Source organism: Coturnix japonica, chromosome 3 (genome assembly GCF_054131305.1).
Source record: "Coturnix japonica strain WE chromosome 3, WE-NBRP24, whole genome shotgun sequence".
Lineage (NCBI taxonomy): Eukaryota > Metazoa > Chordata > Aves > Galliformes > Phasianidae > Coturnix > Coturnix japonica.
The window spans coordinates 65,733,492-65,754,122 of record NC_140665.1 but is presented as its reverse complement, the minus strand read 5'-3'; the positions used below and the strand labels follow the sequence as shown (position 1 = coordinate 65,754,122).

Here is a 20,631-nt window from a genome sequence, read left to right as displayed (position 1 = left end):
ACTGCCAGTGCTGACTTGCCTAAAGTATTCTCTAATGGTTTTAGAAAAGAAAGACACATTAGTGTCTCGCTCCAATTTGTAGGAGGCAGGCAAGGTTCTTTTGTGTATATACCCGGCGTGAGATTAAGAAGCAACGGTTCAAATGTTGGTCCAACCAGTTTATTAAAGTATTAAAGTCCTAGCTATTTTTAGGGAGATGGGGAAGGGAAGGTAGGCGATAGGGAAAGTAGGAAATATAAGCAAGGAGTCTTTGCAGAGAGCAAAAGAGATATAGTCACCACCGGGGATCCAGCGAGGTACATAGTAGGTCCAGGAATCTCAGGAACTCGTCTGATCACCGCGGGGGATGGGAGACAGCCAGGGAGCTCCGCAGCAAGCCGGTCCCGGGGGTTCTTCCGACGAGGTTTTCCCCTCAGGGAATTCTCCGGCAAAGGTGTCTTTGGGAGTTTGTCTCCCAAGTCCCCAGTTTAGCGAGGGCCTTTTATCCCCCGTTTCGGTGGGAATTTTCCTCTTCGAAGTCTGAGAATTGCAGCTCAGCATTTTTTGGGGGGAAATACCAAACTTCTGAACAAACAGGCAAACACTCTTCGAAAGATGATTTAAAACCAACTTTTGTGGCATTCCTGGCCCACAGATAAGCCAGCAAGGACGGGGGAGGAGGGTGTCTCTATTGCCGGACACAAGCGTTATCGCCTTCCGCAGTGGTCCGCTCCTTCGAGCAGCACCCCTGAGAAAGAATGCTCATTCTGCTTCTGCTTATCTTTGCAATCATAAGCAGAAGCCTTGTGCCATAATCATGGCACAACAACACCCACCATTCACCCTCCTAGATAGTTAGCAGTCGCCAGTCTTATCATCAGAAAGGCCTCATGAAGCAAGCTTTGAGACAACAAAAGAAAACCAGTTCTGTCTTTCACACCACCCCGTGGCTCAAAGGTTGCTTGAAATTGATGCGCAAATGACCATTCACGGTGGTGAGGAAAGGAAAAAAAAAAAAAGTAAGCATAAGGGAAAAGAGGGATGGGTGGTATGGGGGAATTAAATGTTACACAATCATCATCATTCAATCAAAACCTTGATTGATAACACATTAAACATAAGGTTACTTGTAAGGTCATAATTGTTTTCCGTCAATATATATACCATAAACATTTAACAATCACAAAGACAGTGACAATAACCAATAGTATAAAATAAAATAAATAAAACAAATAAATAGGGGTATTTGTTTCAGCTGCTTTCCACTTGAGCATTTCCAAAGCAGTTCAATTGTTGAGAGATATAAATACTAGTTTGACAAGTTAAAGTACTGTTATAGTCAACCAAAATTTTCACAGGACAGCGTGTGGGATACCCCACAGTATAAACCATAAGAGGGATAATCCGAGAAACATACACATCTCTTATCAAAACTTAGACATTTTCCAACAACCATGTTTTGTATGGAAATCCTGAACTTATGTGACACTGAAAAACATCACTGCAAAGGGTTTTATGATAGATTTCTTTTTTTTTTACCACATCTATTAGATGGGTCACTTGGCTCATTTCCCAGTTTGTTAGGAATTTGGAAACACATACAAGTTACATACAAATCATAATCAGTTTGACAAAAAGGGGTAAAAGAAGGGATCAGAAGGAATGGCTATCACTGTGCAGAAAGTACCAGAAATCCAGAATGACCTGAAAAAGAAACTATGAACCAAATTGTGAAGTTTTAACAGATCCAAGGACTGATATCAATCACAATCCACAACAACAAACAAAACCATAATACTATTGCAACCAAAATATGTAACAACGTGTTATATCAGTATTCTAGCAAGATCACATCTTTAATTTTTCTGTCACTAAACACAAATGGTTAAAGTCAGCTATCAGTCATTCTGTGTTCAGTAAAGGTCCCACGGGGATCTTCTGAAAAATAAAACAAGACAACAACTTGCCCTTTTGGGGCTTTGTTAATACAATTAAAAAATGAGAGAACAATCCAGTGAGAGTTAATTTTACATTCCTTTTTCGGGGTGTCCTTAGCCTTCTAAGGATATTTGTTAAGGGATTTCATTAAGGTTAGGGAAACGCCTCATGTTAGCTGAGTCAGTCCACACAAGCTGGCCAGAGAGATAAGTGTTTCCCTAGCTTATCAGCAACTGGATCGTGACTCACAGGGGCAATTGGCAGGAGTGGGGAGGCCTTGGGACAGAAGGTGTTAAATCGAGGATCTCCTTTTGTTGTGAGCTTTCTAATAAACATCCACCCTTCACTGCCTTCCCCCCTCCACCTCCCACTCATCTGGGGGAGGGGGTGAAAGCATCAGCTTTCCTCGAGCTTTTGTTCTGGCCACAAGTTAACTAATTTCTCTAACCTGAAAGTGGGCAATCCATTCATCAAGTCTCGTGGAACACCCTTTTGCCAGCCCAGTGTCCAGAATTGATTACGTTTATGATCAATATTTCGCCTACCCGTTCTTACTGGCAATGAGACCCTTCCAGTTCCACAGAGTTTTGGGCTAGGTGGCCTAGGAGCAAGGGTGGTTGCTGCAAGCCTTACTTCCTCTGGTTCAGATATACTGGAAGAAGCCACAGGCCCATATTTCCTTTCATAATTAATCAACTCTTGGGCAACCTCCCCCCATGTCCATACTTTATACCCCGACTGCAAATAGCCTGAGGTGCCAGTTCCTTCTAATGCTGCTAGGGTTCTTTCTTCCTGAGGCATAGCTTGTATTTTTCCTTGTAGTTGTATACCTATAGGTTTCAGTGATTCTGGAAGCCCCCTGATTAAAGGAGTCATCCTTTCAGGATCCACAGGCATCATCATAGGTGATCCATGATGTGTCTGCAGCTTTCTATCATACATCATTTGCAGACAAGCAGCTTTTTGAACACTTTCAACCAATTGATCAGCTGTCCCATTAATAGCAAGAGGGTCTCCCCTTTCTAAAGGGTTAAGACCACCTGCCCAATAGGCAGCCCTCTGTGTTAGGGACCAGGGAGCACGGTTGTTACCAGTAGTTAAAAACACTCCAGGCCCCCAATAACCTTCAGCTTCCTTTTCAGTTAACAGTATTTGGTCTCCACCAGTTAAACTGACTCTCCATACATATTCTGTTTCCGATTCCTTTGGAGAGCGGCTAAAATCCTTTTTCAGTTTTGCTAATTCAGTGGCAGAAAAAGGAATTTCTTTAACATTCATTTGAGGGTTCAGATCCTCACTGTTATCAAACGTATATTCGGTTTTTATCAAAGGACGCAAATGGGTTGGCGACTCCTCTAATTTGCCAAGCCCTTCCTTTATTCCCTGTAGTTCCTTCTGAGGAAAAGTTTTTTCTTGAGGCAAATTATGGACAGCAGTATTGCTAGTATTCTTATATGTTAATAGTTCCTTAAAAGCCATTTGCAACAAAACTGTATTATGTTGCTCTCTTTGTAATTGTTCCTCAAGGTTCACTATTTGATTCTGCAGAGTTTTTACCAATTCTTGCATTACTTTAACTGATTCTTGTAATGCTTGTATGGTTTGGGTTTCTGCCGAATGCTTTTCATCTCGGAACTCCACGGCAGCTTTTAAAGCAGCACCGAGTACCGCACAAATAAACGATTTTCCTTTCCCGGCTCGGGTACGAGCCTCATATTGTAAAACATGAATGCGGTCGGAAACACTCTGCAAGTTATGCCAGTTTTGTCGTGCCCAATCCACCCCTGATAAAGAGGGCCGAGCACCATGCTTTTCTAAAAGGTCAAATAGCACATTTTCACTTTTCATAGTGGCAATACTTCCACTCATTTCTCAATACCCTCAAAGATCTACACTAAGGGAAGAGAAGGCACACTTAACTCCTTACCCCTCCCAAGGGAGACAGGCACCTATCAAACAAATGCAAATGCTACAATCATTCCTCCTTTTCACAACAGACCAAGAAGCCCAATCAACACTTACAAAGAAAGTGTAAACACCTAAATCGCTCCTGGCTACCCTGTCAGGCCAGAAAAACTTTAAGCTTAAAGCCACACAAGTTACAAAACACTTCTAGGTTTCTCAGAAAGGAATAAACTTCTTGGAGAGGCACAAACGTCAAAAAATTACTTCCTCACTTCCCCAAGAGGCGCACACACAAAATTTTCAAATTCAAAAATACGTTACTAGATACTTAAACCACAAAAATGCGAAATAGTCTTCCCGAGGAGGCACACACGTATAAAACAAAAGCAAATAGTCAAAATTAATTCATACGTCCCCGAGAGGTAAACACTTAAGCAGTAAAGTTTCAGAATGTGGAGCGATCTTCCTGGAGAGGTGCTCACATCTAAGTTACCAAAATTATCGCTCCTTGCAACTCCAGGAGGTACATACAGAAAAATTTTGGAGTTTTTGGAAGGACAACACTCTCACGGCGGGCATCCTGCCGACTACGCCAATAAAAATGTCTCGCTCCAATTTACAGGAGGGAGGCGAGGTTCTTTTGTGTATATACCCGGCGTGAGATTAAGAAGCAACGGTTCAAATGTTGGTCCAACCAGTTTATTATTGTCCTAGCTATTTTTAGGGAGATGGGGAAGGGAAGGTAGGCGATAGAAAAAGTAGGAAATGTAAGCAAGGAGTCTTTGCAGAGAGCAAAAGAGATAGTCACCACCGTGGGTCCAGCGAGGTGCACAGTAGGTCCGATGATCTCAGGAACTTGTCTGATCGCTGCAGGGGATGGGAGACAGCCAGGGAGCTCCGCAGCAAGCCGGTCCCGGGGTTCTTCCGACAAAGTTTTCCCCTCAGGGAATTCTCCGTCAAAGGTGTCTTTGGGAGTTTGTCTCCCAAGTCCCCAGTTTAGCGAGGGCCTTTTATCCCCCATTTCGGTGGGGCGGTGGGGGCTTTTCTTCTTCTTAACAAACACTTCTTTGTAAAATGATTTAAAACTAACTTTTCTGACATTCCTGCCCCACAGATAAGCCAGCAAGGGTTGGAGGTCTCTGTTGCCAGACACAAGATTTACCACCTTCTGCAGGGGTCTGCTCCTCCCAGCAGCACCCCTGGAAAAAACTGCTTGTCTTGTTCCTGCTTATCTTTGCAGTCCTAAGCAGGGATGGCACGATAACACCCACCATTCACCCTCCTGGATAGTTAGCAGTTGCCTGTCACAGTCTTATCATCAGAAAGGCCTCACGAAAGCAAACTTTGAGACAATAAAAGAAAAACAGTTCTGTCTTTCACAATTAGTCATCATAAGAGTTATGTAGAGACTGCAGATAGGATGGTGATCTTCAACATATATGCACTAGATTTGGGATCTTTGGGTCTGATTGATAGGCAAAACTCTCTACTTTGCTGCAGATCTCATGGAGTTTGATTTATATTTGCAACAACATTTTTTTTTCCATATTTTCAATTTGACATTGGTCTAGGTCTGTTTCTCTGTCTGAACTCTTTAACACTGCCAAGTTCCAAAACTCTTGCAGGAAGGTTTAGCCAAGACAGAAGGAAAAACTCCAGGGAAAAAATGGCATGACCTTTTTACACAGAGGGTCCATAAACATATTGAGAGGAGATATAGTATAAGGATAACTCTGAGAGACATCTGAAAACTATATAAATGCATTCAATACAGTTACCACATTTTCCATTTCCTCTGCACTTTATTTCATTCATGGTAAACAACTTACAAAAAACAAGTTTGGCTATTGTAATTCTATTTCCAAGCATTTTTACTGGCACCATATTGTATTTTTTGTTAAATAGCTTTTATTCCTGATGCTAGAGGGAAGTACCACCCTGAAGTCTAATTAGCCCCCCTCCTTGCACTTTGCCTGCACGCCAAAAAAATCTGCTGTAAAACATGTGTCTTTCATATGTTTGCAATGAACAGAGGACTCGTACAAAACAGAGATACGTGACGGCAGAAATGCTGTTTTGCTCACCCTGCAGAGGCTAAGAGGAAGGGAGGATGCCTGCAACCCTGAATCCCAGCCTGCCAAGGCCCCAGGAGAACAACCTGGGAATCCAGCTGGTCCGTTCTCCAAAGTCCATTTTCACAAGGAGATTGCATTCCCACCTAGCATTTGTATAGCTAAGGGAGCCATGGGAAAATAACCAGGATTTCTTTAGTGCATGCTGGATGGCAACTTAGTGCAGCATCAGCAAGCAACTTTAATTTTGGACACTTTAGCAAAGCAAACCTCTGTTTTTTCAGCAGTAACCAGTGGCCAAGCCCCAAAGCTAAACCTGAATAATATTGTGCTAAATTTCATAGTTCCATGCATATGTGAGAATCACTATAGGGCAGCTGCAGTCCAAAGGAGCTTGCTGGTGGATGAGGAGTTGCAGCTTTGTGTGATGTTCTGCTACACCAGTGCTATCAGACAGTTTCAGGGTTTCCTCTGGCTGCTTTGTCCATGACTTAGCCTTTGTTATACATCTTGGCAGATTTATGTTTCTAAGTTAGGCAGAAAATCCACTTTGTCAGTCTTTTAAACAAAAATTAGTAAAACCAAGTGCCCATATTCCTAGACATGCACGCATGCTTTTAAGAGGCTTTCCCACATTTCAGCATGAGCCCCCAAAACAGAGAATAGCATGTTCAGCTACTGTTTCAACCTAACCGGAAGTCTCTGAACCTCCACAAGTAAAAATTACCATTGTGATGACTGTCCTTACACTCTACTATATTATTATGTAATTAGAATAAGAATATACAGAAACACTGATTTGTTACTTAGGCTATGAACACAAGAACCAAGTGTTGCGTAATCAAGCAATTAATTTGCCCTAACCTTCATCACATGCTCCTGTTAGCAGATACCTAACAGCAAAAAGCTGCAGTACCATTTTGTTTTAACCCCTTCAATTCTTTAGGAAATTTTACAATGCCGTGTAATTAATATTAAGCTGTGAACACTCTCCAGAGGAAATAATCAGTTGAGATCATCAACAGTGTTAAAATGACACTAATCAAAAAAGCTGTTGAGCAAATGAAGGATAGTAAATTAACTGACCTTGTGTTCCATTTCCACCTCTGTATCTTTTACCTTCAATCTGCAAGCCAGCCAGCACATGACCTAAGAAAAAAGAAAATTCACCATATTGCTAGATGTTTCTACTTCAAATTACAGTGAAGTTGTGTTTCTCAAAATAAAGCATGTTACACGGGCTTATTTTCTTTTACAGTCCAACAGGCATTGTCAGTCCCAGTGATTTTTCATTCATTTGCTGATACACAAAGTTCAGTAGCTTTGCTTCTCATGAATAGCACCATGGACCAACAATTTCCAGTCATAAGGAGATTAAAAGTGGAGGGCACCTTGGAAACACAGTTCACAAAATCCTTTAAAAGTCTTTGAGCTACTCAGTAGCCAGCCACACTCAGCAAGGAAACCCAATGGTCAGACACTATGCTTGCTCACTGTAGGTAAGAGATGAGAAACTCTGGAAGCTATTGAACAGTGAATTTTCACAGCAGCTCAGCACCAACATATTTAGCACAGGGGTTTCTGTCACTGTGAAGTGTCAAAAGAAATTGGAGAATGTTCAACAGTTTTCCTGCTCTGCAGTTGTCTTGTACTTCTTTCTTCCCCGTAGTTTCTCTTTACTGAATTCTTATATGCTGTTTGGTAAGAAAAGTACCCTTTTATTACACTGCAAGGAATTATTTAAGAGGACCTGACCAAACAAAATTTTGCTGACCTTAGTCTTTTACTCCCATAGCCTTATAAAGCAGTGATTCAGAACAGCTACACAGAAGGGGTAATGAATAAAATTTCTGTTTTGGTAGCTAATCCCCCATGGAGCACTGAGTCAGACTGCAGTATACTAAGGGTCACTGACCTATATTTTAAGTCTTACTCTTCAGGATGATAAAGACTACAGAAGAGTCAAAACAACAACATAATTAAACAAAATGCCTTGTAACCAGCTGTTTTCTGAAGAGTCATACATACACGCCATTGAAACCTAAGTATCAACCAAAATTTAAAGCCCAGTGGCACATAACATATGAGTGTGGTCTCTCTTCTGGGTTAAGAGAAAGGCTTAAGGACACTTGTGGAAATGGATAGTAAATGTTTGCTTTACTATGATATCCACTAAAATTCCCACCGTTACTTCTCAGCGCTCAGCAATAAGCTGTTTTGGATCCATTCACAGCAACATCAGCTATCAGAGAAGACAATAAAATATCCAAAACTTTTTTAGAATCTTTTTCTCATTATACAAAATCAGATTTAAAACTAAGACACCAGCCTTGCAAACACGTATCTGCATAAATGTCAGTCACTTTGTTCTAGCTTACATTTTTGCAGTTAACAACAATGAAGACGGGGATGTGTGCACAGTATGTTCCCACTATTTTTACCCAAAGCTGCTGAAAAAAATTTTACACATTTCTTTTCTCCGCTATCCATTCTGCAGTTTGGAAAGTTAGACATGGAATAGTTATAAATGTAAAATACATTGTCTTTTTAAGAATTAGGATCTGAAATATCTACTACATGTCCCTACAATTTCTAAAATTCAATTAAAATTCCAATTTGTTCATTGCATGTGAATGAATTAGAAGCAACAAAAAAATAGCATTGCATTTTTTTAAGTTATTACATAAATACATATTCTTTACAACAATGTATGCAAAGCCATCTGTACATATTTGTTGATGTATGCCTACATACATAAATACTTAATCTTTAGCAAGACTCAGAATAATAGGGTTTGATCTTACAGAACCGATGGCAGTGGGAAAGCAGAAGATGGACTGTGAAATACAATGCAGATGATGGAGACAATGATACTGTATCAAAAATGCTCTTAGATAGTTGTTAATTAAGCAGTATTGAAATATTCTGTTCTGGCAAATGAAATAAAGAAATCTTTGTTTCAAAAATAGCAAATCTTAAGCTTTTAAAATTGTGTTGAATGTATTTTCATTAAAAGAAATAAAAACATATCACAAAGATGCCTATAGCAAAGGCACAAGGAGAGACACAGAGGATGTAGTTTTGTCCTTTTTTCATTTTAGTGTGAAAGAGCAGGGCAAATTAAAGATGTGAAGAATGCTTGGAATACATGTCAAGCAGAATCTGGCTAGCTCCTATGCATTTTGAAAGCTTTCTTTTCCCCAGTTTGAAATTATTCATTACATTGTTCCTCATATGCATAAAGTTTTTCTAGACTGCTCTCAAACTAAGCTAGCATTTAATGAAAGCAGGTTATTCTGATTGAAGGACCACCACTGCTGCATGCAGTGTTTTGGGGCTTGCCTCTCTGACAGCTATATTAAGGCATTTATTTTCAGCCTTTCATGAGGTCTTCAACATCATCTGGTATGGGACTGAGATTCACACAGGTGCTCTCTCCTCTAGGGTGGGGAAAAGCAAAGGTGCAATATCAGAAAAGCCAGAACAGCAACAGGAAGCAAGATTTATTCTGCTTCAGTGGGAGACTAACACAAAAGAATGTATTTTTTATATTGTGTCACAACTAGGCTTCTAACAATATAAACAAAACGCACAGCAGCCATGCCAGCAGTGATCATAAATACATGTTTAGCATTGCAGCTATAATAACTTGCACATCATCATACAGGAACAAATTCTTGTCACACTCTTGTACGCGGAAAAAAAATGTGCTCTCTAAAATGTTTCACATGAAAATTCAGTGCTCCCATTACCAGAGAGTGTAGTTCTCACAGGACAAATAAGACTGCAGTCTGAAAACTATTTTAATAAATCAAAACTAAATACACTGATGTCTATATTCTCTTTAAAGGCTTATTTTGACTCAGGGTTTTGTAGAACAGATGCAGTAAACATATGCACAGTTACTACTGTCTTTCTCTGCCTCTCTTTTCAAGCACAATAGACAGAAAACAAGTAGCACTTGATCACAGTCTCCAGTCCCAGAGCATCCTCAAAGCTCCTTCTAATCCCTACTTCTGCTAATAAATATAATATGTAGAATAACCAAATGGAAAGCCCAAACCTCATAACAAGCAGTGGATATAATTTAAGCACGGCTCTGTTCCCAGTTCTACTCTAGTGTTTCCTGGGACAAGCACAGATGTCCTTTTGACTCTCTTATCATCCACTTTATTTTCTGTCTGTCTTATCCCCTCATTTCAGATCACAAGCAGTATAACACGGTGATTTTTGCTCTGTCAAACCAACTTTAGGAGCATCAAACCAATGAAATCACTTCCAGATATTTGCCCTTATATATCAATCAGTAAATCAAATAGTTGTGCTTTCACATTCTTTCATTTCTGTGCACCTACACCTCTTAAAACCCTCCCTTCTCACAGTTTTGCAGCTCACAGGGAAATTTCTTCTGACCAAAATCACATACAAGCATTCAGCTGTTTCCTGTGAATTGGAAAGCCTGCATTGTGAGAAGCAGAGAAGCATATACCTGTTTCATGTTCTTATATGTTTCTATCAGAATTTCTGATCCATGCTGATTAAGAATTTAGAATACCAAATCAGGAGAATGCAACTATTGCTCTGCATGTCAGTAATTTCTCCTTTCTCCTTCCCATTTTTAACAAGTAATTGGAAGGGCGTTTAGAATGTATTCAACTGCATGTCTTAATTGTTCCAATATTACTTTCACATCTCACTTCTATTCGGAATACATTTTATTTTTACAATGCTGTCTTTTAAGGACTTTTACTCTCATAATATGACTGAAATCAAGTAGGAAAATGTACTGGTCTTCTATGTTATCTTGCACTGTCAGCACTTCAAATATTAAGCATTTATTCACTCCTGTATTTCTGATTGTTCACTCCAATCTACTTAGTCTTTCTCTTTTTTCTTGGCATCCAGGGAGTCAGGGCTACAGGCTTCTCAAGTCAGTTCAGATGGTTATCTGCAATTTCTCTTTGTAGTGCTCTTCGAGGTCAAATCCATTACAGTGTGTGCTCAGACTGACTTTCCACTCTTAACTCTACCAGCTGTACTGTGTCACACTCAGCAGTTCCTCTCAGAAGCTGTTATCCATAGATACAGCAGATGTAAAACTTGATATAGAAGAAGAATTTATTTCCTGCCTGCTCCTCATCTCAAAAATTCTTGTGGAAAGAAGGACGTTTCTCACAAAAAAAAGATAAATGTCATACTGCATACTAATTAGTACCACCACGTCCAAAATAATACACACCCATAAAAATTACATTCATGTAGTACAGTCAGAAAGCCTAATCACATCAGTCATCCCAAAAAGACAGGGATTTCTTACCATACCATACCATGTGAGCAGGAAAATAAACGTACATCAACAAACAGATCTACTTCAGTATTTGCAGCTGATTTATATTGGAAATTGCAGAACCAAAGTAATGTTATTTTCTTATGCCCCACACTCTTGGGTAAAATAGTACGTGTAAGGTATTTAAAATCCAGGAACAGATTTAAAACACCTCATAGGCTTTCCAATGCTGAAGCAGTCTGCCCCAGATACCTACAATTCATACTCTGGTAGGAGATTAATAAATAAGCCTTTTACACCTGCAGCTGTTTTGTTTTCTTTTTCCACAGTTTTCAGAGAATGGTTTGGGTTGTTGTTGTTTGGTGGGGTTTTTTGTGTTTTTTTTTTTCCTAATCTAATTAAGATGAAAGTTATTATAGTCATTAGGACAAAGATATCAATGCAAAAGGACTGAAGAAGTATCAGTTCTCCAAATTAAGATAGTGTTCTGAATCTGGATGGTTTTTTCAGGTTTCCCTGCATACCAGTGACTAGGAAGGTCCCTTCCCAGCTTCTATGCTGAAGAGATGGAGACAGACCTTGTACACAGAGAGCAAAAACAAACTAATCCTCAGTTAAATTATTCCAATTTCATTTGTCACACAAAAATACAAAAACAGAAGTGGAGAAAGAAAAGTAAGGCTGATTGACTCTACACCAAGCCGGGTATCTTCCCCATGACTGTGACATCTATATTTTTTGAAACAGGAGTAGCTGCCTTTACTTTAAGGGAAAGGTTTTGAATGATTAGTATCCAGTTATAGACACCAAAATGGGGCTAGGGATGCTTATCTAAAGACATTGTAGCTGTCCCTGCCCCTCTAGTCAATGTTACGGTCATCACCCACAAGTAGTACAAATTTCAACACCCTGTCAGCATTCATCAGTTTCTTCTTCCACAGCCTGGTAATCCCCTTGGTCTTAAGATGGAGGATCCCTATCATTAGTTCAACAGACACCTTACTGGCAGTACAGATAGATGGAAAAAGGGAGAGTTAGGGTTTACAGATAAGCTTACCTTTATCTTTTTCAGTCATTTCACACTGCAAGCTTATCATTCACAGCTGAGGTGGTCAGGTGTGCCTCAGCTGGGCATGCTAAGAGCTTCTATACTAACTCTGCAGCTACTTCACTAAAAGTCAGCAGAAGCACCTCAGAGCATTTTGTAATAAAATAAAGAGAGCGAAAAATGCCTCTAAATGTTAGAAAAGCAGAAAGTAAAATATGTGTCCATATTACCACACAACAATAAAATTCTTCTCTTAATTGTTCAGAAAAGTGCCTTTGATTTTCAGTAAAAGGTGCTTTGTACCTCATAGGTATAGTACAGTAACTTGATTATTATCGTGTAATGTGGCATTTGCTAAGATAATGACTTTTTTTGGTGAACGGCTAAGTCAATAAGCACATAAAAATCCTTATATTTTGTCAATGTCTGTGTTATTGCTGCCCTTGGGCTGAAGTAATTATACCTCTTTCCTTTTCAGAAAACTTACCCAGTGTTTTCTTTCTCTTTATTAGCATTGTTCTACTCGTATTTAATTACTCAAGGCTCAGTGAGCCTGCTTCTTATTGTTTGTGCTCCTGTTCTATGAAATGAGCTGCAATAGACTTGCTGATGTGCTTGGTCAGAAAAATAGTATCAGCTAAAACTATCTGAAAGAATAAGTAAAAACAAACAAACAAAACAAAACAGAACACCTTTTTTTTATTTAAAAAAAAAAATTGTACAGAGATTCAGAGATTATTAGGCAAAATACTCACTTCACCAGCATAACACTCAAGTGTATAAAAAAATTTAAAGCAAGAAGATACTTTGCTTGCTCTGGAAGTAATGCCTTCTATTGATTCCCATGGAAACTACAACAGATACAAACAGCACAACAGCACTATTTGATGGAGGAAATTCTAATCAAAAAAATGTTTTTCAACACAGTCACCACCATTAGCTGTGCATTTTTGCTAGCAGTCAACACAAGCCTGCATGATACGCTCTTTTGGTACCAAAAGAGATGACCCACTGTTTCACAACTGCTTTGACAGCATCATTTCTAGGAAGATTTTGCCCATGCAGACCATCTTTCATCAACCAGATGGAAGTCAGATAGAAGTCAGAATGTGCCAAATCTGCACTATACAGTGGGTGTGGTTGGACAGTGCAGCCAAGATTGGCAGTGTGCTCTGAACTGGTCTTCAAACTGGTACTGAGCCTAGCATTATCGTGTTGCAACAGAAAAGTACTCTTCTTCTCTTCCCTGACTTGGAAATTTGAGCTTTTCAGAGTCATGATGTAGTGATCAGAGCTGAACGTTTGTCTGGGTTCCAGGAAATTCAGAACGATCATGTTTCCTATCCCAAACAACAGTGCACATTGAGACCTGTATCTCGAACCTTTTCTCCAATGGGCAATTCACACGTCAACACTCCATGGACTGTTCTTTGAAGCTGGCTCATAGTCGTGATACCACGTCTTGTCACTGATAATGATGCAATCCAGGAAACTGTCAGCCTCATATTGGTACAATAGATCCCAATCAACTGTTCCTCCATGACCCACAAACTTTGTAGTATTGTGATGTTGCCACCATTGTTTCCAATATTCAGCTCCATACATAAATCCCAGGTCATAATCTGCTGATTTGAGCAGATGAGCTGATCAAAATACTCTTCATTGCCCATTGCCTCATTGTACCAACATCCTTTGTTTCGCCTCTATAAACATTCAGCAAGCATCAATGAATGTCAATGGGTGCCATTTTTTTATCATGGAGGATGCATACATACTTCCATGTCAGACATCAGTTTGTCAGACTGCATCTCTGCTTCCATTTGTTACATGACCAGAAATTGTAATGGAATATTGTTGGGAAGGTTCAGACTCTACTGCCATGCCACCAACATCTGCCTCTGATGTTGTGGACCAAAATAATAAAATAGAACACATTGCTTTTGCAAAAGTGCTTGCGTGTTTCCCAATCCCCAGTAAGATTAGCTCACTTTTTTCTGTCTCTGTCACTTGTTCAGATGTTAGCAAGAGGTCAAAAGGAGAAGAGAGGATGAGTGGAAATTCCTCTGAATATACACCAGAAGATTAATATACAAAAGGCAGGACCAGGGAAATTGGGACATTTTTTGGCTTTGAAATATACTGTTAATATGGCCCTAAATAAACCATTGGGTTCTTGAGCCTCAGTTTCTCACACTGATTAATGGGACTAGTATTACCAACTTTCTCCCACTCTAACTTTCTCTACTTCGATTTTACATTTTTCCAGACACTATGTTCGCATACTGTGTAGAGGCCACAATTCCAGACTCCATGAATGATTTTTATACCTCAAATAAAAAATGTATTTATTTCAGCTCATAAAAGGAAGTCCCAATTGAGCAAACTCATGACCCTAATGTATATAACTGAAGTCAATGGGGTCACTTAAAGATAGGGATATTTTTAAAGGCACTGCTGATTCAGGGCCTTAACCTCTCAGAAGAACATTGATTCATAGCTTGGGGTAGTGGTTATTTTGCTCTTTCTTTCAGTGCATGCTTATTTATAAAGATTTTCCATTCTGAGCAGACCTTATGGCCTTCACAGTGCTGGGTTTCTGCTCAGTAATCCCACCAGTTTACAAAGATTTCTAAATATCTAATTAAAAACTTTTACATCTGGCAATTGAATTCATCAAGGGATTGAAAGGGAAGGAACACAAATCTTTTCACTGGCAACTTAATGGCCTGAAATACAGCTGCAACATTTGGGAGAATCTGCTGGAGTATCAGTTACGAATCCCAGTTCCAATGTGTAGATTGATTAATTCCCTTCTTTTGCTTTCAGATTCATATATGAGTAATAACGAAGGAGAGAGGAAAGGCTTTAGGTGGCATAGTAGGGATGACAGTGGGACATGTCTTTGAATGGAGCACCCCAGGATAACTCAAGCTCAAAGTAATCCAAATTTTCAGCTCTGTTCTTCAAGACAGTAAGGAATAAATGATGGATGGCAAGAACCCAGCACCACACACACACGGGCTGTTTTCAGATAGATGTGCATCACTATTGTGAAAAAGCACATTGTGGTTATATTTTTCAACCAGATGCAGTCTACATGTTTATCTTGTTTCTAACCACATTGGCCTCAGGAGGTGATCTGAAAACCCAGAACCATCAAAGACAAGAGCCCTGTGGGCTTGGTCTATAGACCAAGAACAGTGAGCTGTAGGGTCCTATGTGTGTGAACAAGAAAGGGGGCTGGCAACAGGAGCTACAAGCATACTAAAATGAGAGAGTGCTGTGGCCTCTTCACACATAGGAGCTGGAAACCCAACTCATGAACCCAAGGTTCCTGTGTTTTCTCTGAAAAATATCTGTGTGGGTTCTCTGTATACTGCCAGAACCCACATTGCTCACATTCCATGGGTAAGCTAAGGACCTGAGTTTCCATTAGTCTCAAGATGGTATTTATTGTGTGCATAAATATCCTCTGTTAAAACAGTGCTCATTCACCTGCTTTCAAAGACTGCCAGACTGGCACACCAGAGGGATGAGAGATGCTGCTTGCCTCTCCAAATGCAGCTCACACCATCTGGGAGCAGAGCAACAGCTTTCAGCCTAGTGGACCATCAGGTTCATAAAGCAGCCCAGGAGGATGACGAGGCATTTCTACCCTCAAGAGCAACTGAATTTTCCTGGGCAGCTTTGAATGTTCTTCTGCTGCTTTGTAATGCACCTGTCAAGAGATTTAATTGATGTTATGTTTTCTGAGCACACTTGTATTGACTTTTCTGATAACCTTTACCTAACAAATCATGCATGAAAACTCACCGAACAGATGCTCAACTTTTTTCCTAATAGCCATTCTGTCCAATTTCCTATACACCACACATTGATGTTTATTACATATTTAGCAAAAATCTTTATAGCTGCACAGCAGATTTTAATAAATCCCCAGTGTCAGCATGAAACACAAGTAAAAAAGATCTGGTATGAGTCTGTGAGTGGCCTATAGAACATGATAACCATGGCTTAGCAGGCTGCGATGTATCAGTCTGAGGCATCCATTCGTGTGCACACCTTTCACATGAGCATAGATAAGATGAGAAGGAGATCAGCACAGGGATAATAAGAGCTGCTCAGTAGGCACACAGCAGCTTGTTAAGCTGCCAAAGCATGATTTTGTGTCTGAGCCAGACTGAGTAACACATCCTGGGTTAATATCCGGAGATTTTCTATATGGAAGTAGGGTGACTTAGTCAGGCTACTAAACACTGGTCAGTAGCTCTATGTGACTTCTTATCTATTCTTTTTATTACATATGTTTGGAGACACCTACACTGTATCTGCAGTGATGGTTTTCCGTATTAGACATATAGTGATGCCTGTCATGGCAGACAACAGTCTGTCTGAAGAGATGACAGGAGGCAGATTCAGCAAGTAGAACTGCCTCACCTAACTTCCACCAGTTACAGTTACTTAGGCAAGCTGGTTCATAATCAGTGCCAGGTACAAAGAGAGGAAATTTTCACACGTCTTAGGCACTTCTTTTACATAAGATGAATGCCTCACTGTCACTGGTCATTTGATGCCTCTCTCAACAAAAGCATAAAGCAAGGACATCACACCTATCTAGCCAAAGGAGATATGAGGCACATATGTATCATCACTATCTGAGCTACATGCTAGTACCAGACCTGAGCCTAGACCCTTGTGAAGCTGCAGGCCCTGCCTCTGGCCCTGGCACTGCTAGCTAGCAGGCAGCTGCACTGAGTGGCAGGGGCCGGAGATCCTCCAGCTGTATTCAGTCCCAAAGCATGGTCCCAGGAGCTCTCACATGCCTGCAGCTCTCAGTAGAGGAACCCCTGCGAAGCAGAATAATTCATTACATGGAGCAAGCCCGGAGCTCAGATGCATCACACTAACTGCTATTAGCCATGGATCAGTGGCTGAAAACAAGAGTTTATTTTGAGGAAAAGGAAGAAGCATGAGTGACTGCAACATTACCTACAATTAATTATCGGGATAGTCAGTTACAAACCGTTTCAAGCCATCTTTTGTTTCTAACATCACTGTTAAAGCCACCTTCTGGCTGGCTGCACTGGAACCTCCTGGAGCAGCACAGTGCTTCATTCAGCGCTCTGTGGGCTCACGTTCAGAGAGCCATTTGGCCTGTAAACTTGCTTGATTATCTGTAAACAAAGAAAGAAGACAGTTATTGCATGAAGCCCATGGAATGCACCTGCATGCTAATGAGTTAAATGTCACAGCAGAAATGTAAGACCAACGCTCTGCACTACCCTTTAGACAGAATCCCATTTACTTCTATAACATTTCAAACAGAAAATTACAGTGTAATTTCTTGTGTCGATACATAATTTATTCCATAATAAATAACTAAATGCATATTTATTGCACTCCTACTTAATCCATCTGTTGTGCTCTTCCCAGGTTTTCTCTGCCTGAGATGCATTGTTCAGGCTGGTTAAAATGCTTTCTGTCTGAGGCTGCTCTACACTAAAGCTCTGTAGCAATAAAGGCATTCAGATTAAGGCACAGCTACTGTTCCCCTCCAAATGCCCCCAGCTTATTTATTTTGCTATTTTTGCTTTAACTTAAACTTCAGGGTGTTCTAGTACCAATAAAGAAGAATATGAAGAAAGCATCCACTGTAAAGCAAATAGGTTTTCTTTTATTGTTATTAAATCTGCTTTGCAACCACAATAAAAATCAACAATGCCAGTAAAGCCAGAGCTAAGGATGCATTCAAACTTTGGTATTCCCTATGCAGTTAGGAATCATAGAGACATGTAGGAAATGCATCATTATAAACTGAACTATGGGTTGCAGCACACAGCAATACAGCATATTTGCAAGCTGATTTTAGACTTCTGCAATGCAGATCCAAAGGACTTGAAGAGAAACTTCCATTTTCTGCTATGGTTTGGGGCTGATTCACATTAGCAGTGATCAAGAAGTGTTGTCAGATGGCTATTTGACTATCAATATAAAATAATAAGGATTTACTTTAGTTACACTTTATTTATTTTCACCAATCCTGCTTTGTGACTAATGAGCACCTATAGCACAAAATAACTTCTTGCAGATGATAGAAACCAGTAACAACAAGTAAGTCTCTACTAGTTCTTTAAAGTACTACAAATGAAATTACTGCGATTCTCTAGTTCCATTTATGCATAGTCTCAGACAATATTAGCTGTGTCTTCAGTTGTATCTCAGGAAATGCCATGGATGTATTACAGAGCCTCTGAGTTGATACCTGTCCTACTAAGGCCACACAGACCCTTAGGAGGGCAGATCAGTGAAGGGAACCACCTAATCTCTGATTCAGCTTGGTGCTTATGTCACCAAACCATTCTTAAAACACAAAAGTAAATGTAAATTCTTACCATAATTGTGCAGCTGAATTTCTGATGTTGGCACTGTTGAAAATCACCTTTAGAATTAGGCCTTGCCAATGACAAAATACAGTAACACAGTGCCTATGACCCACCCTTGCCTGGCAGCTGTTTCCTGATGTGGTTTCAGAAAGGCACATCCAAGCCAGACCTCATGCAGAACATATGGCAGAACCATCAGGGGACCTGAGCAGGTTCTGTTCTCTGCTCTCTGAACATATTATGTCCTCCCCAGCTCAACGTCTGCCTTCCAAGACCACACCAGACCTGGCTCATTACACAGAATTGCAGATTTACCAAAGAGCTGAAGGGTCGTATCTCACCTCCTCTTTTTGTACACAAGAAGGTGGGGCAGAGACTGGGTAGGGTGCACACAATCTCTATATCAGCACCACTGCCTGTCCTCATTCTGCTGCTGCTCTCAAGACATATTTCCAACAAGAAGGTTGCTCCCAGTGCAGTGAAAGGAGGAAATAGTCCATGGAAGCAAAGCTGTGTGCCTGTTCATGCTCCAAAGGCACCAACCTCCTCCCTGTGAGCAGCACACACTGACAGGACAATTATAATGCAAACTCCAGTTTGTACATCCACAGTGAAGGCTTTTAAGACTGAATATAATTGAACCACCATGCTGACAACTCAAAGCTGCTAAGTCTGTTGCGCTAACACACACACAGGGACTTCTCCAGGTCCAGCACTCTCAGCATGCAAGTGTTGAAGCAACAAAGTGCTTCAACACCCAGCATGAGATGTTGGTTTCTAATTCTTCTCTTTAGAGAATTCCCCAAAGGTGGCCCAGGACCATCTATTTTTTAGAACATCAGCGATACACACATTTTGCCTTTAAAGAATGAAGCCATTACTGAACATAGAACAAGAAAGCAATCTCACATACATAGCCCAAAAGAAGGCAAGCCTATTTTTACCACTCAGGTACAAATCTCAAATACAGCAGATTTATATACTCACTGAAAATGCAGACACTGGCTTTGATATGTAATAGCTGTGCAGATGGAGCAGTCTCTTTGGTGGTTTTCACCACTTCTCTGGAAAATGGGCCATGGCTTTCCCTGTGTTGAGTTTGCTGGCGGGGAGCCCTCGTCCATCTCCTTCTGCACACCACGGGGCTGGCAGCAGGCTCGGGAGGCACACAGATCCGGCAGCATGCCCACAACAACAAGTCCAGCTGTTCAGTGTACTACCTAAACTAATCCCTGCTGCCAGAGCCCAGCAAGTAGCTGAGAATCTGTTATATGGGAGCTGAGAATCTCTGTTATTACAAAAGCATTATCTGAAGAAGAGTACTGAATGTTGTGCAGTACTGTGGTTCTAGATAGCTCCTGTACTCCTGCTCCTTCACTGCCTAAAAGGGCAGCCTAATTAATTGACTTTATTAAATCTCTTTCTATGTGCAGAGTTCTGATGCATTGGCTAATAAAACCCAAAGTGAAGCTTGCACTTACAGAAAATGACAGTATCAGGAAAAGGCAGGGTGCTTTATGTTACGTGTCACAGCTCATAACAGAGCACAGCGGCTGACATCTTTATTAGTTTCTAACATGGTATGTGAGCGTGTATGTGCACATGTGTGAGCATGTCCCTATATCACAAGGAAGAAAAAGAAGGATTGAAAAACTTTTATAAAATAAAAAACAATTTTAAAATGCTATTTATGGACAACAGTGATATATATATATATATATATAAGTGTTCAACAGAATTCTACTTTTATGAGGTTTTTCTAAGATTCTTTTAAAAAACTCATATTTGAAAATGTTTGGTTTAAAGTTTTAGCAGATTCTGGTGATATAATGAGGTCAAGCTGCAATCTGCAGAGGAGTATATTATAAAAGAACTAATGAGAACTAATTTCAAACATTTCCTGTAGAGCATAAGTAGGAGAATACAACATCTTCAAATGCAAAAATAAAATGATCAGCAAAGACTTTACTCATTTAAGACCCACACTGCTTTTTAAAACAATTCAGAAATCCATCTCAC

The 20,631-nt window shown here is 40.2% G+C and overlaps 1 protein-coding gene across 2 annotated transcripts in view; it reads right to left on the bottom strand.

Annotated features, from left to right (window-relative positions):
* LOC116653227 (uncharacterized) overlaps positions 1 to 20,299 on the bottom strand; it is a 61,424-nt gene extending 41,125 nt beyond the window's left edge. Inside the window, exons 1-3 of one of the 2 annotated variants that reach the window (XR_014944136.1) lie at positions 19,600 to 20,299; positions 17,253 to 17,403; positions 6,981 to 7,043 (exon numbers count right to left, since the gene is read on the bottom strand). Coding sequence is in view for 1 of the 2 variants with exons in the window: in XM_085541856.1 (XP_085397982.1) it covers positions 2,314 to 3,786 (1,473 nt within the window). In the remaining variant the exon portion in view is untranslated. Of the gene's footprint in view, positions 1 to 137; positions 7,044 to 17,252; positions 17,404 to 19,599 lie in introns of those variants that run through there. The other variant, XM_085541856.1, reaches the window with a different exon arrangement.
* Between the last annotated feature and the right edge of the window lie 332 nt (positions 20,300 to 20,631).